Raw genomic sequence first — 13,965 nt, forward strand, 5'->3', positions numbered from 1 at the left:
CGACGCCGAATACCGGCTTCAACCGGTCTGGTACGTACAAGCAAGGTCCGACACAGCAGAAGGCTGTGTCGGAGTCAAAAATACGAGTCGAGTAAAGTGACGTTATTGCAATAATTACTCGACATATTTACAACAAAGATATACGAGCTTAAAAATTACCGCACGCACGCACGCACGCAATTAATTATTGGCATTGGTATTATACTGATTCATTGTTATGATAATTCTATACTGATATACAGATATAGTGATATGCGATATGCTGCTAAACTGATATGCTGATACCTTTGTATACCGATATCCTGATAACTAGATATGCATATGTATATGGTATTACAGATTTAGAAATTAAACCAAAAACGTTAAATCGAACAAATAATACCAATGCCAATAATTACTACAATATTATGGGTATATACAGATGGGCATGGTACAAGCTCTTAAAAATTAACACACGCAAGCCGAGCAATTATTGTGGGCCAAAAGACTACACGCAAAAAGGGGAAGAATCAAAGCAGAAGGCTTTGATTCGCAAAGAAGAAACATGAACCTGAGCAGATGGCTCAGGTTCGGAGGTGACGCTAAGACAATAATTGCTCGGGAAATAAAACTAACTTAAGAATATGATGAAGTCTTCTCGATGTATTCTTTTCTTGATATGCCCTCTTGTTGGGCAGTCCTCTTCTTGGTTTGCCGTCATCTCCGTGTGTCCTCTTCTTCGTGTCTTCTCTTCTTGGTGTAATCTAACTAAAACAGACTAATAATGATTAGACATACATATCAATGCATAACTCCGCACACGAGTGCAAGCCTAATATCCGCTCACGAGAGCCAAACAAACCCCGCACACGAGTGCGAATCAAACAAGCTCACGAGAGCCAAACCCAAGACCAGCTCACGAGAGCCAAACAAACCCCGCACACGAGTGCGAATCTAACCAGCTCACGAGAGCCAACCTAACACCAGCTCACGAGAGCCAAACTAACCCCGCACACGGGTGCGGCCTATAGGCGATTCGGGTGCCCCGGGGACGCGACACCCCGTACTCACTCACGGCACCATCCGTGAGTGAGCCCCTGGGGGACCTCCGATCGGAGGAATGCCAATTTCAAACAAGACGAGAAAATGTTTAGAAGTGAGACTCGTGAAAGTTTCCATGCAAACAATTGGAAATTCAGAAATAAAAATTGTCGAGATCAATGATTGAAATAAGAGAACCAGCTCATGAGAATAACTATAACCCCGCACATGAGTGCGAATACACACACAACCAGCGAACCAATTCACAAGAACAGTTGTAATCCTGCACATGAGTGCGAATACAATCAGAGAACCAGCTCATGAGAGCAATTGTAATCTCGCACAAAAGTGCTAATACAATCAGTTTACAAGAGCAATTGTAACGTCGCACATGAGTGCGAATACAACCACAGAACGAGCTCAAGAGAGCAATTGTAACCATGCACATGAGTGCGAATTACAATCAGAGAACCAACTCATGAGAGCAATTGTAACATCGCACAAAAGTGCGAATACAACCAGTTCACAAGAGCAATTCTAATCGTGCACATGAGTGCGAATACAATCAGAGAACCAGCTCATGAGAGCAATTGTAACCCCGCACAGAAGTGCGAATACAACCAGCGAAACAGCTCACAAGAGCAATTATAATCCTGCATACGAGTGGGGCGCTCAAAATGTAATTTTTATAAAGAATAAAATTAATAAATTTGAAGAAGACTCAATAGTTTTCATTGAAAGTCTCGATGAAAATTTCAAAAGTATGAAGGACGAGTTTAAAAAGACAAAGGAAGTTTTGAAAAATATTAGTAATCAAACTTACCGTTGTTCCTTGAATTGACAGTTGAAGGTAGGCCAGGGTAACTGTAGATGACCTCTAGTCCACCTCTGGTCCCTCCGGTTCTCCCAGGTTCTCCTGGCGCTCCTGGTCCCGCAGCACGTCCGCTCACGCCGGCCCCCCCGCCCCGACTGACTCTCGCCGAGCCGCCGAACTCGAGCGGCGCCCCCCACTCCGCCGAATATCGATCGATGTCGATCGCCGTGGTGTTCCCCTCTGGTCCACCTCTGGTCCACCTCTGGTTCCTCCTGGCGCTCCTGGTCCCGCAGCACGTCCGCTCACGTCGGTCCCCCCGCCCCGACTGACTGACGGAGAGCTCTCGCCGGGCCGCCGAGCTCGAACGGCGCCCCCCACTCCGCCGAATATCGATCGATGTGGATCGCCGTGACAATTATTGATAAATTTATTATTTCCAGCTGGTTAATGTTTATAACAATTCTATTTTACAGCGATGTCCACAAGCAATCCCTTGGCTATCTGACCACCTAATTTTTCAGTTAAAGTGGCTAATAGTATTCGAGATACGGAATAACTTTTAAACCATGAACATTTACTCGCATTAATTTATTGAACATAATACCATGATACATTTATTAATTCTAGCTAATTAATGTTTATAATCATTTCTTTTGCCAACGATATGGACAAGCACTCCCTTGAACACACCTTGTCATCTAATTTTTTACAGTAAAGTCTTCTCAACATATTTCTGTTCTCACAGATCGATTCTTGGAACATTTACGTATAAAAAAGTGAAAGGTAATAATTCTCGTTTATGAAATAATATATTTTTCGGAATTTTTTGTCCTTGAGTTTTGCTTTTAATATTGAAACCAACATCGTCCGACACAGAGTTGGGCGAAAATTTAATCAACGATTGACGACTAAATGTCTATTTCAATCGTTAATCGCAATTAACAATTAATCTCCTCGTTTAGTCGTTAAAAAATTGTCGTTAACGATTAAATACTTATTAATCGTTTTTTCGATTTTTCGACGATTTCTTTTTTGTAATCATATACATTAATCAATCAATCATGATTAAAATTTTAATCGATTAATGCCCAACTCTGACCGACGTAGTATCTGGTCGGTGGCAGCGTTCCACGTATTGGCGAAACGGTCATGCTGGTAGACGAAATTATCAACGGTCCGTAACTCTATGAGAAACCATCGCGACCAACGGTCGGTGCCATCGCCACTGGCGAGATTCGGTGGCGTAGTTTTTATATTTTTCTTGAAGAGTTATTGACCGTCGGTAGTTTTGTCTACCAGTTTGAGCGTTTTGCCACTACGTGGAATTGCACTATTTTGAGATTTTACATTTTTTTTTGTCGCAGTTAAAAATATTTAATATTCCTCACTTTCTGCTACATAGAGATCTCCAGATTGTTAACAAACTGCAGCAATCTGTTTTCAAATGTCGCACTCTGTATTTGTTAAGACTCTTGTAACTTTTATTTCATATTTATTCATTCTTTACTAGAATTTTCCTACAGCACATACAATACCTTGAGAAACCTTCCAGATCTCATTTTGCATTAAAGTGCATTAAGAATGCACTTCAGTTTGCAATTCAGAAAACCAGTAAAATAAATCAAAAACTCTCAAGATTATTACTTGGTACGAGTGTTTCACACACTGTATTTTAAATAACCATATTTAAGCAGATTTAACACAGTTAAGCACATTTGGAAAAAAAGAAACATTGCAGAGAACGAATAAAATAGGCACGGTGTGATCCGTCGACGCGTCGCGAATATAAAATCGCCGGCAACGTGGAAAAGAGCCTAACCGCGTAAAATCGGGTTGGCAGTGGCAACAAAACGCGGATCCAGCTTTCCAAGATGAGTACGCGTACAACGTTTCGTTCAAGAGCGACGGGTACACAGGAAATCCATTGTGAACATGATACAAATAAAAATCACGTACAGTTACCTCATCTCACGAGTACGTAAAAGGGTACGAAAGGTCAGTCCTCTTGGAATTCACATGCACGTAGTTTTTGACCGAGGCAGCAGCCTCTTACAGTAACATCACGTAACGCTCGAACAGAGAACAAGTCCTATGAGAAGAAAGACCTGTCTGCCTTAAATAAAATCGGCTCGCTATCTTCGGGCTGTACGTACTTCTGTAACCGCGGAGCCCGATCCTCTGAATCATCGGGAATGCAATCTATTAATGAGGAATCCGACCAGTTCGAACCAATTCTACGATTTATTCTATTCTCGGGCTTCTGTCCGTATTTATACCTATCTACATGGTGTCTCAAAATTCCTTCAACATCCGAAAATAGGAGATTCCTGAGATCATTTGAAGCAACATTTTCCTTAGAAAAAAAACGGCGTCCACGGCTTTGTTTACGAGTTATTAACGAAAAACACGAACCAATCAGAGCGCGACCTAGACGCGAGTTGGCACAGTCGGCGAATTGACAGTTGGAGCGCCGCACAATGGGTAAATTTGACCTAACTCGATTCAATATCAAAGAACTTTCGATAGAAATGAGGTAGAGCGATGAATTTTTTTAAAAATTAAAGCTGAAACTTTGCAGAATATGGGAATAATAGGGAGATTACGGTACGAACGGTTTTTAACCTTGAGCAAATTCGTTAAACCTGCACAATTTCAAGACAATGTGATTTCGCCGTTACCACGGGCGGAAAAAAATGTTTTTTTAACATGCTGTATATCATTTCCCGTAGATTTTTCCACGCTGATTTCAAGTCTGGTCTCAAAATTTGTCTACGACCTCTGGTTTCTTCAAGAAATCGATTTTTGTGACAAGAAATTAATGAAATCATGTTTTCGTTGAAATGCAAACAAAGAAGTTTTGATTATCGTGACCACGAAGAAAATCGTGGTCTAACAATTATGTTTTTTACCTGAACCTCGAAGTCCAGAAATGTTAATTCATCTTATCCGCACTTTGAAAGTCGAAGCACACTCGCGCCATTTTAAGAGCAGCATCACGTAAACGCGCTTTCAAGGTATAAAGGGTTAACATACCACTAAAGTTTCCTTCATTCGCGACAATTCCACGTTACCCGGTATATTTTTCTATAAAATGGACAGTATATTAGGTTGTAAACTACGCCCTTCCGTTTACGAGCCTCGGAAGACGAGTATTTTCTTCTGCGGCCGTTCGCTTCTTGCTCGGATCTCGCCAGTGATGATGCGAATTGCGTAATTAGCTAGAAAATGTTTTACGCGTTCTTTCTTGTTTCGGTAACGAGAAGCATTGCACTTCTCTGGAATGATCATTCAACGAGCATTCGTAGAGGATTAATAAAGTAATGTCTTAACTGTTTCTCCTGTGTGCGTGTGTGTTCGTATCGAGGAATTCTGCTGTACATCAGCCGATTTTCCACGGTAATCTGCGAACAGCGACGAGGTCCTCGCGATCGTGAAATCCGACTCGTAAACCTTGGCAACTCTTGCTAGGGAATGTGCCGGGGATAAGAAAGTATCCGAGAAATTCAATGATATTCACCTAGAGAAGAAACTCGTTTCCGTGGGCGGAATATGAATGAAATGTCAAGGATGGTCCGCGGAAAAAGATCTCCGCGGTCTCTGTACACCATCTAGGATATCATTCAGCTGGAATTGAAGGAATTGACAGGCCGTTGTCGCGGAATATTATAAGCAGGCTGCGGATGTTTAAAATCGTCAAATAAAAATCTTCTTTTCCGTGGTAGTAGCTTTTTCAGATTTGGAATAAATGAAATCCAGGGACCAAAAATAACAGTTATTCTAAAATTTTCTACGATAAAAATCATTAATGAAATGTTGATCATTATTGAAATTAAATTTTTATACTTTTTGGTTACAAGTAACAGTTATTAGTGTCCAAAAAATTGGATCCTCCTCGATAACTGTTATCAATGAAGAAAAACTGTTTCGATTGCTCAAAGCAGTTATCGATGAGAGAAATTTATTTCGATCGCTCATATTTATTTCGTGCTAAATTCTGTCGCATTTTATATCCCAGCATTTTTCCAACATTTTCGAAAGCCATAACTGCATAAAGATCCGCAGTCTAATTATAAGTCAACTCCGAGGGAGCCTCGACAAATTGAAACTCGACTTTGTCTCTGGATCGACGGATCTAGAATAGAAATTACGGGAAGTAGAAAACAAACACGGCGAAACCTTGATCTAAGAAAAATCCTGGGGTCCGTGCTGTTTCCTAGATCGTGTAGTTCCGTTATTTCTTCGCGACCGCGTAGTTCACAAAGTACTTTCAGTGTTAAAATCATTGTAGCTTGTAGCAGCTTCGAAGAAGGTATTCTCGGGTCTGAGAAGACCCAGGAAACCCAGCTACCGGTGTCCGTAACTTCGGTTCTTTGTGTCCTCCAGAAGTCCGCCTGATTTCAGGTTTTATTTCTTATCGTGGTCTTTCTTTCTGCCGGCGGAGTCTCGTACCTCTTGCATTCCCGATTCATTTCTCTCGGAGGGGAGCGCCTCCAATTAGTTGTCCCACATGCCGTAACCATAATTCCTGCCTGATATTCTCCGTTTATCGAGCTTTCGTACTGCGTGGCCCGAGCTTGCACGGCCGGTCAAACGAAAAGGCTAACAAGAAGGGTAGAAAAGCTGGAGATCGAATGGAAGATGGACGTTACCAAAAAGAGCCTGGTACAGAAGGAGTAGCAGGTCGAACGAAGAAAGAGAGAGAGAGGAAGAAAGGAAGCAGAAGAAAAAAAATTAAAAGAAGAGCGAAACCAAGGAAAAAAGGGAACAATGAGAGGAAAAAGAAAAACGACGAGCCGAACGTCCTTTCTTCCAATGCATAAGCGTGCCTTGGTACAGGTATTAACCTCTCCCTCTTCGTTCTGTCTCGGTCCAGCGTTCTTGCGGTCTCCGTTCGACGCACGTGGTGCACTCTTGGCTATAGTCATCGGATTCTCTTTTAGGCACCGTGTTAAGACTGCCAGATGAAAGTATATAACCGGTTCGCAGCTGCAGCCAGACTGGAGACTGGGCATCGCCCGGCAACCAACACCACACACCATGACACATCTTCAGGTACACATCATGGCGCCAGGGGCGGATTCACCTTTTCAGTTACATACGAACCCGACCGAGAGAGCACCTACGAAACTTTAATCCCATCGACCTCTCGCACGGATGAATCGGTTCAACCACGCAGAGATATGGGATCGTTTACGATGATATGCGACCCCCTTCGTCGAATCTTTTCCAAAGCGTTTCATATACTCTGTACGTAGAACCTTAACGCTCCTCGCTCAGGACTGTTTACCGACAAATAGCCCCGCTAAACGGATAAATAAACGCGACTTTTTCATCCGTACCGTTACTCGCCGCGTGGCACCGCTGCTCGGACGCTTCGCTGCGGTGTATTTATATTTATGCTTTCGAAGCGATTTCTTCGCGGTTCTGCTTCGGGGTTTGGAAGGTTCTTTTTTTATGTGGTTGTTTATTTATAGCTAGACTGCGGATTTTATGTGTTTATGGCGAAAATGAGTAGGTGCCATTTAAACCAGTGAAGAAGTTACAACAAGTTACAATTTAGTGATGCCAATCTAGTGTTTTCAGCTTGTTAAAATGGTTCAAGTAAGAATTAATCGTCTACCTGGCCCAAGTCTCTTGCAAATGATGCAGGCAATCTTTATTTCACATAAAAGTCCGCAGTTTATTTACAACAGTCGCATTCACATCAACATCGTTAGCCATTTTGGTATGCAATTATAGTCACAGTGGTTTCTTGTCGCAGTTGTCGTGTTGGGATATTTAGTTTGGCAATTGTCATTGTGGAATTTGTTTGTATTCCTGCTACTATCAGAGTTGAAATATTCTTTGATACAGTTGAAAGTGAAGAATATATTCATGATGGAAAATGTTTGTCCAAAACACGCCATGAGAAATTCCGTTGTCAACCACCACTGATATTATAAACCATGGAAGATAAAGATCGTTTAAAAAATGATAATTTCTCGGTGCGATTGGCCAATACAACGGGTTCCGAGCTGATGCGATTTTACGATAAAATTTCGAAGCCGAAAGTTATTCCGTTTGGATTTTATCGCGCTTTCTCTTTCCGTCTTTTTCGAAACAGCGCAGGCTAACTACTTAATCTTGCGGAGGGATTCGTAGAAAGTTCGTTTTGTGATTTTCGGGAACCTGTTCTTTGAATTTCATTGTAGAATTTGGTTGGCCCGTTGAAAATTCAAAAATTTGGAACCTCGGAACCCCTCCGCTTGTAATTATACGTTTACTAATATTGAATTCGATGCCATTCGATATTTAAAAAATTGTTTTAAGGGGCGTTCACTCACTTTCATAAGCCATAGTATATTAAAACAGGCAATAAATCAAGCCTCCACCTTGGTAACACTAAAAAACCGTACAATTTCCAAAGTTCGATCATTTCCAACACCCCTAACACCCAACAACCCTAAGTTTGTCTACAAAGTCGCAACATCGGCGGAAAGTGGCACGCAGGAACGGGGTTAGAACGAGCAAGGAAGGTAGGCCGAGAAAGAGGTCGAACTAAATTACTATTATTTAAAAGAGCTGCTAATTAGCGGTGCCCTCGGGGCGAATGCTAACTGATCGATTATTCGCAGCCACCAAAGGGGTGGCGGAGTTGCGGTGAACGCGAAGCCAGAGAGAGAGGGAGAGGAAGAGAAAAAACCCCTGGAGAAACAAAAGCGAAAAAGATCCGGCGAAGGACTCACCGAGAGAAAGAGAGAGAGAAAGAGAGAGTCCATCAGCTGGACTTCACGGACGCACCCGTTGCGAGAGCCCGATAAACATGTACAACGTTGTAAGCGATGAAGGACACGAGAATGCACGGTGGTTATCATCGACACATTAACATGCTCGCTTACGGAGATAATGATGCGCGGTGGTTCTCGGCTCCTTAAGTTTAATGGCCGACGTCGGCTGAACGAGCATGATCCACAATGTGGTCCACAATGAGCAGGAATGCTAGGACCAACGGGAACACGCTATATCAACATTCGAGGAATCATTTTTCCCGCAGCACAAATTCTGCAAAATTTTCTCTCAATAATTTTAATAAGTCACAATTGAATAAAGCAGTTCACAATAAAACAGTGAAAATATTGAACGAGGGGCGGATTTGGGTTGAAAAAGAGATAATTTAAATTTTGCATAAAATCCGTAGTCTACTTCAGAGAAATGGAGGATTTTCCGACAGAGAACTGGGACGCGGATGAAACTCGCCTCTTCGGCGAAGTTCGCCAATCTACGCGGACAGGTAACAAGCGGTAATGCGCTTTTATTACTCTTAATTTGACCGAGGAGCATTATGCAAATTTATGTATTCGTAGGTGATTCGCCGAGTCACGGATTAAATAAAATGTTATTTCGAGCGATTAGTAATTTTTGTACATCGGGGGTAATGTTATAGCGTGGTGATACGCGACGAATTCTGTAGCACGAATTTTTCGTAATTTTTTCGAGATGTGCGAAATTGATGCACGATTTAATTTAACATATTAAATTTGGAAAAGGTGGACCTTGCTATTGTCTACCATTTCCGTGAACATGTTCTGCACATACGTTTAAAGTTCCGGTATTAACTATCAAAAGATTAAAGTTTAGTGGAGATTACAGTTTAATTAACGTTCGAATTTTGTACAATACTTCGTTGAAGTTGGGAGCTTCAGCTGCTGAGCACCGCACAAAAACGTAGACAATGATCAGTAGACTGCGGATCTTCAGGCATTTACAGGAAAATTGGGTAGATGAAATTCAAAATTGTTAGACATCAATAGATAGTCTCCTCTACAATAATTTCAGACAAAGATGAAAGTCCCCTAAAAGCAGTAAGAAACAAAACCTTCCCCTGAGGTCTCCAAGATCTCCAAAAATCGCCTAAGTTCCTTCACCGGGACTGGTCAGCTCGCCTGAGCGTGTACGTTTAGGGGACCTGGTCCGCGAGCTCGCCACACACTATACAAAAGATCGAGTATGCGAAAGAAAAGTTGGAAGAGGTGAGGAGGTAGAGTGTCGCCCAGGTGCCCGACCATGCTTTGCCGAACTCTCCTCCACCACCAGGTCTCGAGACCTCCTCTCCTCTCCCATTCTCTCTCTGCAGGGCACGCTCCTCCGGCTGTTTCTTGCTCGCCAGCTCGGTTCCCTCTCAGTCCGTCTTTCTCTCTCCCGAGGAGAAGGCTCCTAACCTCCGTTCTACAGAGTCTCTGTCTCTGTTTCTCTCTGGTCCTCTCCTGTTATCCGTGCCATTGGTCATTAGCGATTGCCGTCCACCGTATCATCAGGCCCCGGCAGTAATGGGACCTCTTACGATCCTGCGGGGCCCAGTCGTTGGTCGCGCGTCCTCCTACCTTTGTCGCCGGACCTCCTTCGTCGCTGCTATCACGTGATTTAGCGGATTATGCTACTCGATCGTCCTCGACCTACCGTTTGTCGGATCCGCGCGGCTGATAACCCGAGGTTCACCGGTCCGGGCTGGCCAGTTCGGCTCGTGCCCGCGTTCGAGGTCCTGGCTGGATCCTCTCTCTCTCGATCCGATCCAGCCGATCCGATCCCCTGGTGCCGCGGCTTTTTCTGGCCCCGGTCGTTCGTTCGTTCGCGACTCGACAGTGTCCCGTGAGTGATCAGCTAGCGAGCACACGCGACGACGACCACGCGTTCTACCTTCTTATACCCTACGGTTCATGGAAATTCTCTTAACGATTTCTCTTGTGTCCAGTGTCTCAGTGATCTCGCCGATTCTACGTCTACTTGGAAATTGCTTCTCGCATCGGTGTGACCGCGCGTCGTCTGTGATCGATCCTCGGAAAGATTGAGGATCGCTGTGGAAGTCCTGTGTGTTCAGTGACCTACGTGGATCCTGCCGATTTCTTGCGTACCATAGTGAAATCGAAGATTCTCTACAGTGCAACCGTGTGCCATCTGTGATCGTCGATTCGTGAGGATTTTTCAAGATCTCTTAAGTCCAGTGTCCCCAGGTGATCTCTACACGTGTCTACGCGATCCTTGGATTGATCTTTGGAGACCGTTATGGAATTCTAGTGTCTCCAACCAAATCGGTTTCGATTACCAGACCAGTGTAATCTTGAGTGGTCTGCGGTCAGTCCTTGGACCGATTTTTGAACAAGTCTAGTGTGTCCAGTGGATCTCGTGGATCTTGCCGATTTCTTTGAACCCATTGGGAAGTTAATTGTTGTTTTCCTAATCTGTGTAGCCACGTGTCAGTTCTCGAACCGATTTATCAAGAAGTTCAGTGGCCCCATCTTGCCGATTTCTTTGCTCCTATAGTGAAATTGGTTTTGATCTTCTGTCCAGTGATTGATCCATGATCAACCTCCGAGTTTTTCGGTTTTTTTGCCTCTAGAATGAAGTAGGTTTCGATCTTCTGTGTGATCTCTGATCTCTGACCAATCCTCAGGCCGATTTTTCAGCATCCTAGTAGTGTGTCCATGTGATCTCCTGGATCTCGCCGATTTCTTTACCCCCAATGTAAAATTTAGTTTTCCATCGTTGAGATTCCAGGATTTTCCAGAATGTTCGTGGGAGAAGTTTGTTTCTATGTAATAGTTGGTGTCGGGACGGGTTCGTCACGTGTCCTGTCAAGCCGGTCGCATTATCCTTGCTCTAACCGGGCCGTATCATTTGCATAAACGTCCCCGGGGATCAGACGGAGCCCACTCGGTTGATCTAGCTTGTTAACATGATTATAGAACAACGCCGGAGCGCCAACCAGTTTTTCTCGTTAACGAAATCGCCGTTGCTTCTCGCTAATTGATTGAATCGTCGATGTCACGGGATAAAGGGGACGTGCACACACCTGTCCGGTTTCGAGGTTTCCCGTCGTCGTTGTCGTTGGTGTCGATCCAGCGATATCGTTCGACTCTTCGAACGCCTCGCTGACAGTGCATAAATTCTACGGTGTTTATCGGAAACGTTCGGGCCTCTCTTCTCGTCTGATAACCAGAGATATCCGCGGACGATTCTCGGGAAGAGACACGTTCACTGCGGATTCTTCTCCCCCCCCCCCTTGTTTGATAATGAACTCCTCCGAGGGATGACATTCCAGTCGCACGTGTCACGGTGATTTAACGACGGCTGACCTAGAAAGCAGATAGCTCTTCTGTAGTCGAGACTGACTCTACGCTCAGTATACAGACGGACGTGATCATCGTCAGTCGACCTTGAGCCGCGAACAATTCAACGAGTTCGAAAGTATTCGGTTTCCAGCGTCCTGGCGTCGATCTGATCGACCTGAAATCATTGGTAGTCGATCGATGCTTCGATCCGAACAATTGTTTCAGCAATTTCCAAACAAGAAAATTCATTTTATAGCAAAGTACTGTCAGTCTACTGTCTGGCACTTGCAATCTCTATGCGCTCGGAACTATTTTAACACTTTACTGAAAACGTATTAATAGGTTTTCAATAATTGTGCTGTACCCCAAAAGAGAGCATTGAAATTTTCTTCCACATTACAATCTTAAATGAAACTGAGGGTGACTAGTTAGTTTCACAATGAAAATTGCTGTTGCTATTAAAGGTTCCATTAAAAAGTATTTAGCCATGAATCATAGATTTTTCACAATTATGCAATAATCACAGGTTGGTAATGAGTTAAGATAAGGGTTAACTCGAAAATTAAACGTTTCTTCGAACCAAGAATAATTCCATTTTGTGGATACGAAAGTCATTTATTTATTCTCAATGATGATACAGCAATTTTCAGTGGCGACTCAGAGTCGCTCCAAGCTGAGGGTTAATTCTAAGCAGTTGGCAATGTTCAATCGGATATTTTCGTACTTTTACGTAGATTTGATAGTATATCGTTCAGAGACGACGGCGACTATCAAATTCGATACACAATAATAATCCGGTGTCGCTTAGCTCCGTCGTTTCTACGTTCCGTATAGAATTTCATGAAGTTCCTTCAATTGCAAACGCATGTCCGTTGTGTGTCACTGTTCCAAAGGTGTTTTGTATTACCGTGTATAATGGAATGGAAATAAATCCCTCTCCGCGTCTGCCTTCGCGTGGTTAATGTTATTGTCGCATCGAATTTACGATTCGCTGTGCGGCCCCTTGATACCTCGTTGTCTCCTTTTCTAGCGTAGGTTAACGACATTTAAATAACAATCGTTACGGCCACGTACTTACATGTACGTTTGAATTGTTTAAAACAACCGTAGACGTGTAATTCTTGAAATTAAAATTACACCTCTATTAAAATAAACTGCCTGATAATTAAACGTGACATAAGTGGCAATATTGTTTAAAAAAAGTGCAAATGTGAGTATTTCGAATATTTTCCGCACGAGCACGAGCGGAACGTAGGAATATGTTCTAGACGTCGAATAGTAGTGTGCGGATTGGAAACATGTGATGCAGTGTCGTGTGACGTTCGTATAGAAACCTGTGAAACGTGCATTCTGTTTGAAATTAACGTGGCCACCGGTTCTGTGAAAAAAATATTGGAAACCGTGACGACCAGATGGGAAGTGATGTCTACCTATTATGGCAGAACCGTTCTCGAAGAGATTCGTCACAGCTAAGGTTAGATTCATTTCTGTTCTCGATCCTCTCGTAAGATTCTTCAATTGTCCACGTCGTGCATTAATACCGAGCTTTAGCAACTTCGGGGGGTCTTGAGTCATTTATGCATTTTTACAACAATGGGAATTTTTTAAAGCGAGTGAATGTATGTTTTTATGCCACCTTTAATTTTTTGTTTTGGTCTCGAGTCATTTATGCATTTTTGCTGTTATGAACATTTTTTAAAGTGGGTGGATGTATGTTTTTATGCAACCTTTCATTTTTTGTTTTGGTCTCGAGTCATTTATGCATTTTTACAACAATGGGAATTTTTTTAATTGAGTGGATGTATGTTTCTATGCAACCTTTAATTTTTTGTTTTGGTCTCGAGTCATTTATGCATTTTTACAACAATGGGAATTTTTTTAATTGAGTGGATGTATGTTTTTATGCAACCTTTAATTTTTTGTTTTTGTCTCGAGTCATTTATGCATTTTTGCAATAACAAAAATTTTATAAATTGAGTGAACGTATGTTCTTATGCCACCTTTAATATTTTCTTGGGACCTTGAATCATTTGCATTTATGTCTCT

At 42.7% G+C, this 13,965-nt stretch overlaps 1 protein-coding gene across 6 annotated transcripts in view; it reads left to right on the top strand.

Annotated features, from left to right (window-relative positions):
• Nucleotides 1-10,018: 10,018 nt before the first annotated feature.
• LOC143217291 (EGFR adapter protein) overlaps nucleotides 10,019-13,965 on the top strand; it is a 209,521-nt gene continuing 205,574 nt past the window's right edge. For 2 of the 6 annotated variants that reach the window (XM_076441394.1, XM_076441389.1), the window contains exon 1: nucleotides 10,019-13,393. In XM_076441394.1, the coding sequence (XP_076297509.1) occupies nucleotides 13,355-13,393 (39 nt within the window). In that variant the 5' untranslated portion in view covers nucleotides 10,019-13,354. The remainder of the gene's footprint in view (nucleotides 13,394-13,965) is intronic. The other 4 variants (XM_076441391.1, XM_076441392.1, XM_076441393.1 and 1 more) reach the window with 4 other exon arrangements.

Source organism: Lasioglossum baleicum, chromosome 16, assembly GCF_051020765.1.
Source record: "Lasioglossum baleicum chromosome 16, iyLasBale1, whole genome shotgun sequence".
Lineage (NCBI taxonomy): Eukaryota > Metazoa > Arthropoda > Insecta > Hymenoptera > Halictidae > Lasioglossum > Lasioglossum baleicum.